This window comes from Apteryx mantelli, chromosome 17, assembly GCF_036417845.1.
Source record: "Apteryx mantelli isolate bAptMan1 chromosome 17, bAptMan1.hap1, whole genome shotgun sequence".
Taxonomy (NCBI): Eukaryota; Metazoa; Chordata; class Aves; order Apterygiformes; family Apterygidae; genus Apteryx; species Apteryx mantelli.
Genome location: NC_089994.1, coordinates 9,600,547 through 9,615,066, shown reverse-complemented (window position 1 = coordinate 9,615,066; position 14,520 = coordinate 9,600,547). Strand labels below are relative to the sequence as shown.

General features: G+C 36.5%; 1 protein-coding gene across 2 annotated transcripts in view; it reads right to left on the bottom strand.

The window, feature by feature from the left end:
* MAPK1 (mitogen-activated protein kinase 1) overlaps window positions 1–14,520 on the bottom strand; it is a 38,741-nt gene that overhangs the window by 7,684 nt on the left and 16,537 nt on the right. Inside the window, exons 2-7 of one of the 2 annotated variants that reach the window (XM_067307199.1) lie at window positions 13,560–13,742; window positions 11,714–11,903; window positions 5,616–5,732; window positions 3,702–3,816; window positions 2,962–3,093; window positions 509–618 (exon numbers count right to left, since the gene is read on the bottom strand). In XM_067307199.1, coding sequence (XP_067163300.1) covers window positions 509–618; window positions 2,962–3,093; window positions 3,702–3,816; window positions 5,616–5,732; window positions 11,714–11,903; window positions 13,560–13,742 — 847 coding nt within the window. The remainder of the gene's footprint in view (window positions 1–508; window positions 619–2,961; window positions 3,094–3,701; window positions 3,817–5,615; window positions 5,733–11,713; window positions 11,904–13,559; window positions 13,743–14,520) is intronic. The other variant, XM_067307200.1, reaches the window with a different exon arrangement.

The following is a 14,520-nucleotide window of genomic DNA, read 5'->3' as shown; positions in this document are numbered from 1 at the left end:
CTTCTTGGTAGTGTATTAATCTGTGTACTCATTGGCATAAATCTATTTAAAAGATATGTAGCAAAGTTTAAAGTTTCCTATGAAAAATTAACACTATAAAATTTCTTGAAAGATACCTAAAATGAAACAGCACAAATTTCAAATATATAGAGCACCTGCAGTTCTTCTTTAACTTCTTATTCTCAAGTTGGAACACTTTATTACACATAATTTTTACACATAATAACGTATTATTTTGAAATTTATCAAGAGCCAAATTAGTGTTCTGAATTTCCATAGGGAACCAGAAAACAAATACTGTCCCATATAGTTATGGTGATTACACACAAACACATGCTATGTGAACACATTTCTAAAAATTTTGGTAAGTTGGTTTTTATACTTCATTCTTAATACATTTTTTAAGTCCATTACAACAGCAAAAAAATTGCCCTTACACTAACGAGGAAAATAACCTTTCTGTTACATCATTTAACCAATAACATATACATTCTAATGATGTCTTTACCTCATCACTTGGATCATAATACTGCTCCAGATATGGATGGGCTAAAGCTTGCTCCACTTCAATTCGCTTATGAGGATTAAAGGTCAACATTTTATCCAACAAATCAAGTGCTAAGAGGAAAAAAGTAAACAAGATTTCAATATATGCTCCAAATTGCAATGTGCAAAAGAAGTTATAATCACTGATATTACATAGAAAAGACACGCTCATAGAAAAGACACACTACCCTAATTTTGTGCTAATTTCAATTTAAGACTTCCTTAAGTCTTCGCAGTTCCTCAGCTGTAGTAGCAGTAATAGAAGCAGCAGAATGCTTCCTGTAACTTGGGCAGAGTATCTTCCTCTGCCCATCTTATCAGCATTCCTTGGTTAGTTTCCTTTAGCAAAATTTAGTATGTTTTAAGAACATGTCTAAAAAAAGTATACCCTTTCAAAGGGTCTTCAGTGTCACAATGAACACCAAGGGAAAAGACGCACAGAACCTTATCTGTAGCTAAATCAGACTGCACCAAAACAGAAACTGGACAGACTGGGTTTCTTTATGCAAACAGGTGCTCTGGATTTTTGGCAAAAAAAATCCAAAACAAGACAGATCTTTTCTAAAGTGAAGAAGTTATCAAGAACATACTCCTCTTCCAGAAGTACAAGAAGGTGGATTAATAAAGCTGATGGCAGCTCCGACTACCTGCTTTAATGTTTAATGAGGAAAACCTCATCCAGAACTCATTACAGTTCTAGATCCTCACAGTGAACTATTATAGCACAACTAGCACTGCAGAAGATACTCTCCAGCTAAGATGCAATCATGTTCATATGAAAGAGATATGAAAGGCAAAATCTGTTGAAGACAACTAATAAAGACTCCACAGAGAACTTTAAGATCCAGTAAGACAGAGAGTGAGGTTTGATCTGGAGAAATACTACAGGTTAAAGTCACTGCAACTCTTCAGCTGCTCTGATTGCGACAGATTTTCATTTCCAGGAAAAGAAAACAAGAAAAAAAAAGAAAAGATTTTAGCAGTAAGAAACCCAAACATATTTGCAGTATCACGCGTTCTACTCCATTTCTTCTCCTCACCACATGATTTACAATACAGAACTTAAATACAGGTTCTCATTGCACCAAAGTAGTTGTAGTTTGCATCAGGATAAGATGCCTGGATGGATACAAAGCATTTCAGAAGTTAAAAGACAAAAATGTACGATTGCATTTAAAGGCAGTTTTAAAAAGCCCCAAACTTACACTACACAACAATTAACATTAAATATCTTTTAATCTGTTGAATACAGTTTTCTCAACTCTGAAAACTTGCATGTTGACACCATGCTAAAGCACGTTGTGCACAGTGTTTTTCATTGAAATGTTGGCAAATAGTTTATTGAAATACTACTCTGTCAAAGCTACTCTGAAGACTTAGATGAAAAGGTGTTACAGAAGTCAGGCAAACTGTATGTCCCCCTAGCAGCTAAGCACATCAGCATTGCTACAAATTTGAGCTGTCAAAAGCCCACAGTAGAAAATTCTCAGTGAGGAGCACTGTTATAAAAGCTGAATAAACCACTGCTGTCTGAAGAAGTAAGATCTCTCAATAATAAGATTAATCAGCTCTACATAATTCCTTGTGCAGAAATCAGCTTTAGTGTGGTAGTTCAGTACCTGATCATATTCACTGAGAGTAAATTATCATATCAGTTCAAAAACTTTGTGTGACTTATGAATTGTGTCAGAGCAGGTAGAAGAGCCCTGTACTGTGAATACAGCAACTCTTAAACCGTATGAAGTAGAATTTAAAAGGCAAGTTAATAGTTACATAGCAAAACAAAATATATCAAACCTTTAACAAGGCATTGGAAAGAAAGATAATTCTTACACTCCTTGCTTTTACAACTTTAGCTCCAATTATCATAACTGGAATCTTTTTAAGACATTAAAATTTAGCATTTTGTACAGCTTAAGTGCCCACATTTTGAAGGACATTATCATATCTGATATAGAGCCAACACACAGACTGCACAAGCTATACAAAGTGAGTTTGGAATTAAGAAGCTATCTTACTTCTGTTTCCAGAAATTAGGTTCAGAATTTGTTTGATGTCTGCGTCAAAATCCAGTCCCAACATTCAGCACTTGAGTAATGTATCATTCTTTCGAAGACGATAGCAAAAGTTAGGATTTCCATGTTTTACATGGAAGATAAAGCTCAAAATACCACAACATGAAATTCTAGGTTGTTATTAAAATTTGTTTAAAAAGAGATGAGCTGGTAAAACAGCTTCATGCTGATTCACGTTTTCATATTGGATTTATACAGCTGTTTTAAGGGACCTGGATGTTTTATTTCCACCATAGGTAATGGTAAATGCTTAAGGTGGTTTTAAAAATCCCATCCTATTACTTTTAGTGCTCACTTCCATTTTTAAAGATCTGATACAACGTAATAGAACATAAAATACCTTTGGGGTCAGCATTTGGAAACAGCCTGTTCCATGGTACCTTATTTTTGTGTGGTAGGGAAAGTAAGTAGTTTCTGGCCTTTAAATTTATTATACAATTCAAATCTTCTTGGGAAGGGGATCCAAGTATACCTTAAAAAAAAATTACAAACAGTGCTGCATTCCTATGAAAAGTACATTAAAATAGTCACATCACATTTTATAAGACTCAATATTAAAACTACCCCGAAGATTTCATCCTAAATGTTTTAGGATTACAGAATATCTTAGGAATTTTTAGAAACATTTACTAAAAATGGTCAAGTTAATTTTTCTGGTAAGCAAACAAATGTATTTAAGTTTTCCTAATTATCAGTACTCCATTTAAAAGATCTCAAGGCTGTAAGTTGCTTACCTGTAGAAATACATAAATGAATAAATTAACTTGGATCTATTTGTATATTTGAGCTTTATACATCTCTTCTGATGGAGTAAATAAACTGGTAGGTATCTTCTAGCTTCCCCTCAAATCAATGATTTATCACAGAAATCACTGCAAAAATAACTACAGGGAACAGATAATGCACCTACAGATCCATATGTTATATATTCTTAAAGATATTACATATACACATAGTAGCATAGAAGAAAAGAGATAAGACCAAACAAGAGAAAGAAACGGGTGACCAAGACTAGTCTAGCTGGTAGAGATGGAGAGAGAGCAGATGGACATGGAAATGCTACGTTTATATTAAGCTTACCAAGGATATGGTTAAGTTGGTCAAGGTAGTGTTTTCCTGGAAAGATAGGTCTGTTAGAGAGCATCTCTGCCAGAATACAGCCTACTGACCAGATGTCAATAGACTTCGTATAACCCTGCAAGTAAAGGCAAAAAAACATTTTTGTTCAAAGATATTTTTGCATAATTGCAGTAACATGTTACTTTACTAAATTCTGAAAGTGCACTTGTGTAATTCATTTTTCAAGATTAGATGAGTCATGCTTACTCATGCTGTTTAATTTTTCTGGTACAGTAAGGAATAATTAAGAATTGTATATCAAAAACACTACTTAGAAGTGGTAACAAGAACTGAAATATGTAATATATGCTGTTCCAAAAGGATTCTCTTCAGTTTAGCTATACCAACTTAGTAATACCAACTGCAATTTTTGCAAGACTCCCTAATTTTATAGTCAATTTACACTAGCAAATTTTGGAAACAAGCTAATCCCTTATATTCTTATTAATTCTACAGTTCCTAACAGTATGTTAAATACACATGTGCGTGCCATGAAAAAATGCAGTCCTTCTTCCTAAGAGTATAGGATCTAAATATGACACAAGACATAAGAAAGAAGCCTTCATCATCAGAAGGATGGAAGGACAAAACAGATTGTTGGTTCATTAGTTTGTAAAACACAACAGGTAAGTAGTTAAGATGATGTGAGAAGGCTAACAGTAGGAAACAAGATCTATGTGATATAACAAGAATGGAACAAATTATGTTATTTTCATGCATATAACCTGTGTTATCTGTAAGAAGAGGCTTGGATTCAGCAGCAGTACAGTTACGCTAGTGCCTGGGTAATACAAGGGCAAGTCTGCTTCAAGAGTCCTCGCCCAAGAGCTCCCCTTGCCTCATTCTCCCATAGCCTGCTGTCCACTACTCTCCTCCTATTAGCAGGGAGCTTCCAGCAAAAGACAGTGACTTTGCTGAACCCACAGCCACCTCAGCACCAGCTTCTCACTGTGTGATTACTTGACTGTTTTCAAAGCACTGTAATTCTAAAAGGAATCACGTTATAGGCCTGGAACATAGTAATTTCACCACTTCTTAAGAAACATACACAAAATATTTTCTTGTAAAAGCTGATAAACATATGTGGATATCCAGAAAAAGTTGAATTAGGTTGTCCTATGTTTTATGGCTTCAAAGTGACTTTAAAATACAAGAAATCTTAAAAAAAAAATCCAGTTCATCAGATAACTATTGTTTTCTATGTTAACTAAATGTTAACTATGTGCATGAAACACAGTATCGCCTTAACAAATCAAACTCAACAACATGTGGAATATCTAAAAGAACCTGATCAGAGTGTTGGACTCTGACAAAAGATTATGAAGGACTTATCACATATAGGAATCAGATACACCTTAACACAGCCACAGAAGAAAATGTGAATAACTTCAAGTATAAAATACAGAGGGATGATTTGATTAAGATTACGGGAAAGCAATTAAGATTGACATACAGCAAAGATCACATACCTTTAGAATCAGATTTACCCTCATTATACATTCTACACTTAAATTAAGATGTCAAGATAACACTAAGACAGCATTTGCAAGTCTTGATGAAGACAGTAGTAAAATGCTCTCATTACTAGTACTTCTGTCCTGTTCTATAGAAGGGTGTTTGATGGAAAGATGACTCATGAATGACAAGGACTGGGCACATGGGAACTCACACACATGTATACTCAGTTGTACTATCCAGTAATTATACCTGGAATCACATATTTATTGGAAACCAGTACCTAGACAGCAAACCCATTATCGTGTTTCCTGCATGATTTCCTCATGCATCCTGATCCTAAAAACACAGGAGGGAAAAAAGCAAAATTTGGTACTCACAAGTGACAGGAACACCATAGCAGCGCACTATGACACTTACCTTAGAATTCAGCATGATTTCAGGAGCCCTGTACCAACGTGTGGCTACATATTCTGTTAAGAATCCTGTGTGATCGTGATCTGGATCTGCAACACGAGCCAGTCCAAAGTCACAAATCTGGTTTTAAATTAAAAAAAGCATATTAGAAATACAGTTTCCAATGCAACAATAAACATTAACTGACCAAGTCACCTTTCCCCAATGTATGATGCATCACCTACAAACATAGTAATGTTAACCTGTATTTGTAGAAACAAATTATTGCACAAAAGTTATGAAAAGCGTTTTGGATGCAAGTACAAAGAGTATTTGATTAGGCTCAACAGCAGAGTAAATGGTATGGGAAAGAAAAATGTTCCTGCTGAACAGTTTATTTTCTGCTAGCAGCTTACTTAACACCTTCTCTGCTAGGTAGGTGGCAAGATGTACTGCTCCAGCTTGTTATTAGAAACTTATCAGAACAAATGTAGAGAAAAGAGAAAGGGATTAGTATTGCCAAAAATCAAAATTACTGACCAACGCATTCCTAGCGTAGTTCAATACCCTTTTTTCCAAAAGCTACTGTCACAACTGTGCATCTTTGCAAAAGAAACATCCTGCCCAATCATGAGATAATGGTAGACTGGAGAGATCATAGGCTGCCAGAGGAAGCATGAGCCTCTTCTTTTTGTTTTAATAAAAAAATAAACAATTAAATAATTTAAAAAACCCACCCCACCAAAACATTTCTCAATACTGTAACAGGAAGGTAATTTTATCCAACTGGGGCAGGGGGGGAGGTTGATCTAGACTAGCAAGTCCAGCAGAAAGGAGAAATTGTTTTTGACTGTCCTCCAGTAAGAAGGCAGAGCTATTTAATGGGAGAAGCAGCCCTTAAGATTTGACTAGCGTCCTCTCTCCAGAGAGGATCTAAGAAAACTGAAAATGTGAAGAAAAATAGTTTTCTAAAATACAGCAGCTGCTGCTTTCTATCATCCTACTGATAAACGGCAAGCTTGTGGAGTGACACATTAGCCACATCCATATGCTTTCACTGCCACCAAACACTAGTCTAAGATAATGATCAATTTCAACATGAAATTTGTAACAAAATGGTATTTGCATGAGAGAGTATTTTCCCTCAGAAAAACAAAGCATCAAATGTTTGCAAAACAAACAGTTAAGAGGTTCCTCCTATACACATATTTTATAATAGACACTCTTTGATAGTTAATTGTGCATACTGCATATATTAAAGAATGGGAAATAGTAATATGTTGTAGTCAATAAAGATTGTACTACATAATCTCGCCAAAACCTCAGAAATATCATTGTACCCAGCAACCTATTCCTTTATGTTCCTGGAAGGACAGCCAGTAAAACCCAGTTCAATTAACAGACCAGTTAAAGGAGGAGTGATTCAGCTGAGTAAAAGCTACATCTGAAAGTCAGGATTCAGCAACCAACTGCTACACAGAGGGACTGAAGAAAAGATTATGATGAAACTCTAAACCAGCCTGCACAGAAGGACTCCTTTGACTTTAGCTACATATACCTCCCCCCTTCCCAAATCCTTAAAAAACAAATAAACAAAAAGAACCCTTTTAAGAACGTCAAGGTTTTCCCAGGCTACAGAGATAGGGCAGCTGCCTTGTTTGCAATTAGCAGCTTACATAAAGAGAACCAGCACAAATAATCAGATGAGTTTCCTGTAAAGACAGGCCAAGAAACTGTAGAGAACAGCATTACGGACTTCAGAAGATAATTATGCAGACAGATAGAATTGTTGCAACCTCTTCCTCCTACCCTCACAAAAAAAGCTAGATGAGACTAAAGCAAGGAGACCTTTGCAGAATTAGGGTATCACATATAAGCAAAGTGCTATAATTGGTTATAATGAAGACAGAAGAAGAAAGACTCTCTCCAGTCCACAGTAAGGAGAAAGACCTGAATTAAAGATGTCTGTGAATCTCTCAACCCAAGTAGAAAGAAGTGGAACATGAGATGGAAAGGAAGATTATTGAACAAAGAGAGCTCATTAAAATGACAAAGTCCCTGCTGACTTGAGCAGAAACAGGTTAAGCAGAAAAGAAGAATCTCCATTAGCGAGAAAGGCACCGAGTTTGAGGCTGTAAGAAAGAGCAGCTTTTGGCTGTGGCTTCGCCAGCTGCAGAGCTAATCAGAAGCATTAAGAGGGCAGAATAAGAGAGAAACTGGAGGGTCAGCATTCTGCCCGAAGTCCCTGGTGAAAGGGAAGTCGAACAGAGACGGACTGTACCCTGGTGGGGGTGGACAGTTCTTGCCCTGTGGCAACAGAACACATTTAACAGAGCAGCGACCTTACATAGGACAAAAAAAAGTTGTGGGTCCACTATGCCTGTTCAAATATTAAACTTAATTGGGAAGAGTCAAAGCACAAGAAGGAGATAGGCTTCTCAACCAGAAATAAAACAAAAGAAGGAACACAGAATCCGTGGGAGGGGTATAATGACAGGCAAAAGAATTTTTGACATTTGCCTAAGTCACAGCAGAAAATAAAAAAAACCAACAACTGCATAACGAAAGACCCAGATGTCAGTCAATGCTTCATACCTTGTTTCTCTCACTAAACAATAATAAAAAATCCCCAGCATCCTATGTATATATTTAACTTCCAATTCTTGAAAACAATATTCCTGTAATCACTTACCACATAAGTATTTTTGTAGAGATGTTTTTTACATTGGATGAAGCCATGAAGCAGATGGGAAAGTTTATCAGGAACATGCACTTATGACTATTTACTAAGCAAGTTAAACGATACCTGACAGTACTACTAATACACTGAAAAATCTGAAGGGTTGTATCATCCACTACTCTGTGCATGTATGTGTATGTACATTTTTGTAAAAAAGGAAAAGAGGTGCCTTCATGAAAATTAGTTGTTAATAATGAGAGGGTAATTGAAACAGTTTAGAGTTTCTAGAGTAATTGGTAAAATCCTGAAACAAACAATAAATTGCAGTCTTCCCTCAAGAAAAACCTTCCTTATCCCCTTCTGCTTAAGTCTATTAAACTATTTAGTACCTTGTGGATGTTTAGTACTTGGAATTCTGTTGCCTTTCAGTGTAGCTTTGCTTTGTATTCAATATAGAGAGAGAAAAGCACAACTTATTTATGATATTGCTAGAGTGCATTGATGTTTTAATCAAGTTAAAGGAGTGGATTCTCAGCTAGAGTAAACTGGTGCACTGAAGACACATTACAGCATACTAGTTGAGAATCTGTTTAAAATAACGTTGACCTGATTTTCTGAAGGATTAACACTACTGGCCTGGGAAAATGATGTGGTCATGACAGCTTTTCTGTAATGTGTTTCATTTCTGAGATTGCAAAACAGGTCAAATTCTTGGGCTCAGATGACCATGACAGCACATGAAAATATTTCCAAAAAACATTAGATAATATTTTAGAGTATATTCCAGCCTACAGCATGTCAGAGTACATACACCTCCATTATTTACGGGAAAGATGCCAGGCTGTAAAAGAGCAAACCAGCATCTTTACTACCTGGGACTCTCACTGGAAAGAGCTTCCAAGGTACTGGTTTTCATGAACTCTTAAACCTAATCTGTGACTGAGAAGACATAAAAGGAATAGTAGTTAAGTCAAATTATGTACTCTGGACTTATCACATAGTAGATGAAAGCTCATGAAAGTTATGACTTTAAGGCTTCATTTAGATGAGTATGTAGCTTACCCCAAGGAAAAAGAAACAGCTTTAGGCTCTGCACTTTTGCCCTTAACCTTTCAGATAATCAGGACAATCTACAGGGTTCACAGATGAATTGTGTCAATACAGACAAATATATTCCTTTCCTAGGAATGGAATCTACAATCCAGAGGTCAAGAACATGTTTAAGGGAGAGGAAAGAAGGAGCTCCTGTTACAACTTGTAGGACACGGGCCTCCAGAAGAGATCAATAGATCTCAGAACACCTTTAATGAAAGAGGCTAATGGCATTACCACTGAAGATGAACAAACTTTCTATTTTTGTTCCTCTGAAAGTGTGATTTTTTTTCCCTTTAAGTTGTTCATTTTCACAGTATGTCATGTTCTGAATTTACGTAAGATGATCATTTTGTAAGCACGCACATGTATATAGCAGTCCCACAGACTGGCAGAACCGCCCTAAAAGAAACAAGTTGGTACAAGTACAGCATTCATCAGACAAGGCCTGCCATGCACTAGTTTTCTCTCCAATTCTTTTGTTTAAACTTTAGATGTGGTATTACAGCATAATAACAGAGTTCCCTTTAGGTTATGAAAAAGCATGTGCGCTGGCATACTGACTATCATACTCTCTACTAGGAAAGCATACATTGCAGTGGCATGGTCTAATGCATGCTATTTAAAAACCTTAGAAAGAAATTGGAACAGTATTCACTAAGGTCATATTCCATCATTTTGCCATCCAGTGAGCTTATTTCCTTTTTGTGACTACTTTACTAGTGTTAAAAAATTACCTTTTGTTCTTTAAATGCACATATACAGAGCTACACTCAAACTGTTCTTTCCTGCTTCCTTTACTCAAAGTTGTAGATTTTACCCCATCTCTTTTCATGAAGGGGTTAATGTTTTGAGGGGACCTGCAGTATCAGCAGATCAGCTGCTAAAATCCCATAGCAAGAGTCAGAGGTGACTAGTCCAGCAGTACCATGCATTATGTGAACCTGACAGCTATCACTGGGAACATAAAGCAAACTGTGCAGCCGGTATTTAGGATGGATAAGTATATGGACAGCAAGGATTTTTCCTGAAACTGTGACAAACTTGCAACTGGTTTACATTTTGAAGACTTTTTTTTTTTAAATGCTAGACTATCAAAAACAAAGTGTAACTAGGTGCAACAGAGCATGTATCAAACAGTTGTACCATGTCAGATCACAGTCACCTAAACTCACTAATCTCTCCCCATCAGTGGCCAACAGCAAATACTTAAGACAAAGTGTAAAAGGGAACATATTCCAATGCTTCTCTAGTATTCTCTCCAATCTGCCATGGATTTGCCACTACCGGACTCTGAATCAGAGGTAGCACCTTTGTATTCAACAGCTTTTTCTTCTATTAACTCGCCCAGTGTTCTTGTGAAGTCACATTATCTGAGTATCTGCAGTACTCTGCGGTACCAAGTTCCACAGCTTAGCAATGCTGAAAGTCAAATACTATATCCTTTTGCTCTGAGCCAACTGCTCCTTTCATTTGCCAGCTCTTACTTCTTTTACAAGTATAGACAGTAAACAATTTTTCTTTATTTGCCCTCCTTATGCTACTAACAATTTTATCATTTTCTATTGCATTCTTTCTCTTCCTCAAGCAATCCTTTTCCAGCTGAGGAGACATAGGCTAAACAGCTCTTCCTTGTATGGAAAGAAGTACTTTCAAGTCCTGGTCCCCTCATTTTAAAAGGATATCAAGTATGATCACAGAATACTTAAGATTCAAGAACAGCAGAAAGTTATAGAATGGCATGTTTTCTGTTTTCGTCTCTATTTCTGTTCCAGTTCTTCACACTTGGTTTGTTCTACTGAACACCACTAAGCACTGATATTTTCCAATAATTATAACTGCTCTAGAATCATCTTTGTGTAGTATTAACCAGTACAGAGCCCATCACTGAAAACATAAATGAGTGTTCCCTCTCCAAGTAATTGCTCTGCATTTAATCAGCACCAAATTTCACATGCCATTTTAGTTGTCCACTGATACGAAGTCCTTTTCTAATACTGAACAAATAATAGTTTAAACACAGAGGAACCAAGACCTGAAATACACAAAGTTTTGAGTTTACTTTCTAGGTACAAACTATTCAGTTCTTGATAAGTATTTGTATCTAGCTTCCAACGAGGCTGTTTCTAAGTCAGCCTCCAGATGGAAACATTGATGCACTCATCAAAACACATTTAAAGTTCTTAGTCACTCAAGCCTTAATGATTTTATCAAAAATCAATAACATTTTGGCAATCTTACCAGGATAAAAAAATCTCATTAACCCCCAATACCAAAACAATGTTCATGATTATAGCAGGTAGTTTTTTAAGACACCATAGGAGCAAAATTTTAAGAAACTTGAACTAACCTTGAGATCACAAGTGGTGTTAAGCAGCAAATTTGAAGGTTTGAGGTCACGATGAAGCACATTGGCTGAATGGATATATTTTAACCCTCTCAGAATCTGGTAAAGGAAATAACAAATGTGGTCGTTGCTGAGGTGCTGAGTCTTTAAGAGCTTGTAAAGATCTGTCTCCATAAGATCTTGCACAATGTATCTGTAAGGCGTCAGATGTAAGGCAGCAAAACAAGCTCAGTCTCATGTTAGATATCAACACACAGTACCAGATGAAACTTCTGTCACCTAATTTTTGTCTCTTGTCTGTTTCATGACAATTATGAAACTATGAAGATGTTTCTCACTTTATCAGTTTTGAATCTAATCAATCCTGTTATATGATGCAGCCCTTTACAGAATTAAGAGGCACCAGCATACGGTCCTCTAAAATTAGTCATCATAAAACTCTCTTCCTCTGTGTCAGAATCTGAGTTTTCTGGAAATTTTAATTTTATCAGATTCCTATCCAGCTTGCCAATAAATAAAGAGCGGTTTAGTTTAATGAGTAATACGCATCTGAGATACTTGCTTCCAGTAGCAAAAGAGCATGAAGAGGTAGAAACTGATCAGTCTCTTTGACACCTCTCCAAGTCCAAAAATTCAGCTGTTGTTCTCCTTTACTGTATATTTATCATGCTACACTGAACACAAATAGTCCTTTGTTTACCACAATTAAACCCTAATATTTTCAGTCAGATGATTTTTCCTAAGATTGGGATAAACAAGAAGAACAGAGGTTTTTTTCTGCTCTAATAGAACAAGTTAACTCTTTGGTTGTAGTTTCATTATCATTTTTCACTGAAATGAACAGGGCTTCACTGGAAAACACTGCTACTGCCATCCCAGCTGGGTGTTCCCATCCTCTCCTCTGGGTACAGACTGGAACACACTACTACGACATCTTTTTGGAGGCAGCATGCACTTGTGTTACTTCAGACTGGTCATGGAAAAGCAACCTCAGACTCCCACATAAGACTGACTGAACTCAAACAATATATTGCTAATTTATGAAGTGAAAACATTTGACCTATATTCAGTGAATTCAATTTCTGCCTCCATGTTTCTAGGTTTTTTATTGGGCAGGCGCCTACAGAGACCTAGGGAAGCCAACAGAAACCATGTGTACGGACTTGGGCAAGTTAAGCTGGCTGAATCTAAACAAGGCCTTGTATCTCAGGTATAGTCTCCTGGCTAAGACCACTACTTATGTTAGCTAACTCATGAAGCCAAGTTTCCTATGGAAGAACAACAACAGAAAGGCTGTATTTACATATATTAATCAAGCATGTTTACCTGCCCATGTTCAGTCTGAGACTTTTCATGTATGCAGGAAGCACTGTAAAACTGTGGGGTGCTGGGGGTGTTTTTTTTTTTTTCTTTTAAGATGTAGCCTTTCCATTCTTCAAGAAAAGATTCTATTCTTTACAGAAAACTTAGACAATTATACCAGAGTTGGGCCATTTTATTTTCCCCTCAGAGCAATCAGATAGTACTAACAAAGGCTCTGTGGAGAATGCAGGTAGTTCTAGGATTAAGTGACTAAACTAAGTCCAGCTCTACAATGCTGAGTCCTTTGCCCTGAAAAATAGAAATGAACATATATTTCTTTACCCGAAAAAGAACAAACAAAACTTGTGCTCACCTAGGTATGAAATCAGGGACTCTTTAAACTTCCCTTTCAATTCACAATAATAAGAGATAAGCTTTGATTAAAATTTAGTAAGGAAGAGAATGGAAAGGGGGAAATACGCTGAACAGGGAAGGAGAAGGCACCCATCAGTAATTATGAAGAACAACTTGAACTTTAAAAGGATACACATCTTTCATTTGTTCAATAGTCGGAGCTCTGATAATATCATTTATTCCAATAATATTCTCATGCCTGAAGCGCAGCAGAATCTTAATCTCTCTCAGAGTTCTCTGGCAATATGTCTGATGCTCAAAAGGACTGATTTTTTTTATAGCAACTCGAACTTTGTTGACGTTATCATAGGCAGAACTGGAAGAGAATCAATAACATTATAGTTATAAGGAATGTTAAATTCATTCACTTCAAAAAGCAAGAACGTGAATTCAGCTGCATCTAGGGGCAGCACACTTGTTTTACATTTTATGAAGAGTGGCCACAGTGGCATGTATTTTTTTAGTTTGATAAACAGATAAAATATTTATGCACTATCACCAGCTCATTTCGATATCTACAAGTCCTCATCTTTTCCAACTGACTCAAAATCTGCTGATTTTTTGGTATCTGAACAAAGAAAAAAGCATTCATCTTCTTCACCAGCCTGTGGAAAAAACAAGTTTGAATCTTTTCCTATAAGCTTTAATCATTAAGAAAGAAATTTGAAATAAAAAGTTCACCTTAGGTTAACCCACTCACTTTGGAGAGTAAAAAAACCTTTGGAAATCATCTTTCAAGTAGTGAATTCCACACCCAAGTCTACCTCCTGCAAGTAATTCCAACTGCCACAACCTTTGACTCCTCCATCAAGTTACATTTTCAGCATCTCCAGTGAAGATTAGACATTGTAGAACAAAGGGATGGAGAACTTGTGAAAACACCTTTCTACGCTCAACTCCAAAGACAAGTGAGTTCCAGAAAAGAAAAATTAGACTACTCATGTGAGGCCAAAGCAAGGAGCAGTGCACTCAAGGAACATGTTGATTTTGATCTGTATTAATAAACACACTGGCTGCTACAGTTAGAGTACTCTGCTTTCAGAAGTTCAGAAAGGCATTCCTAGCTATGTCTAATAAAGCAGCTTTGGTATTTC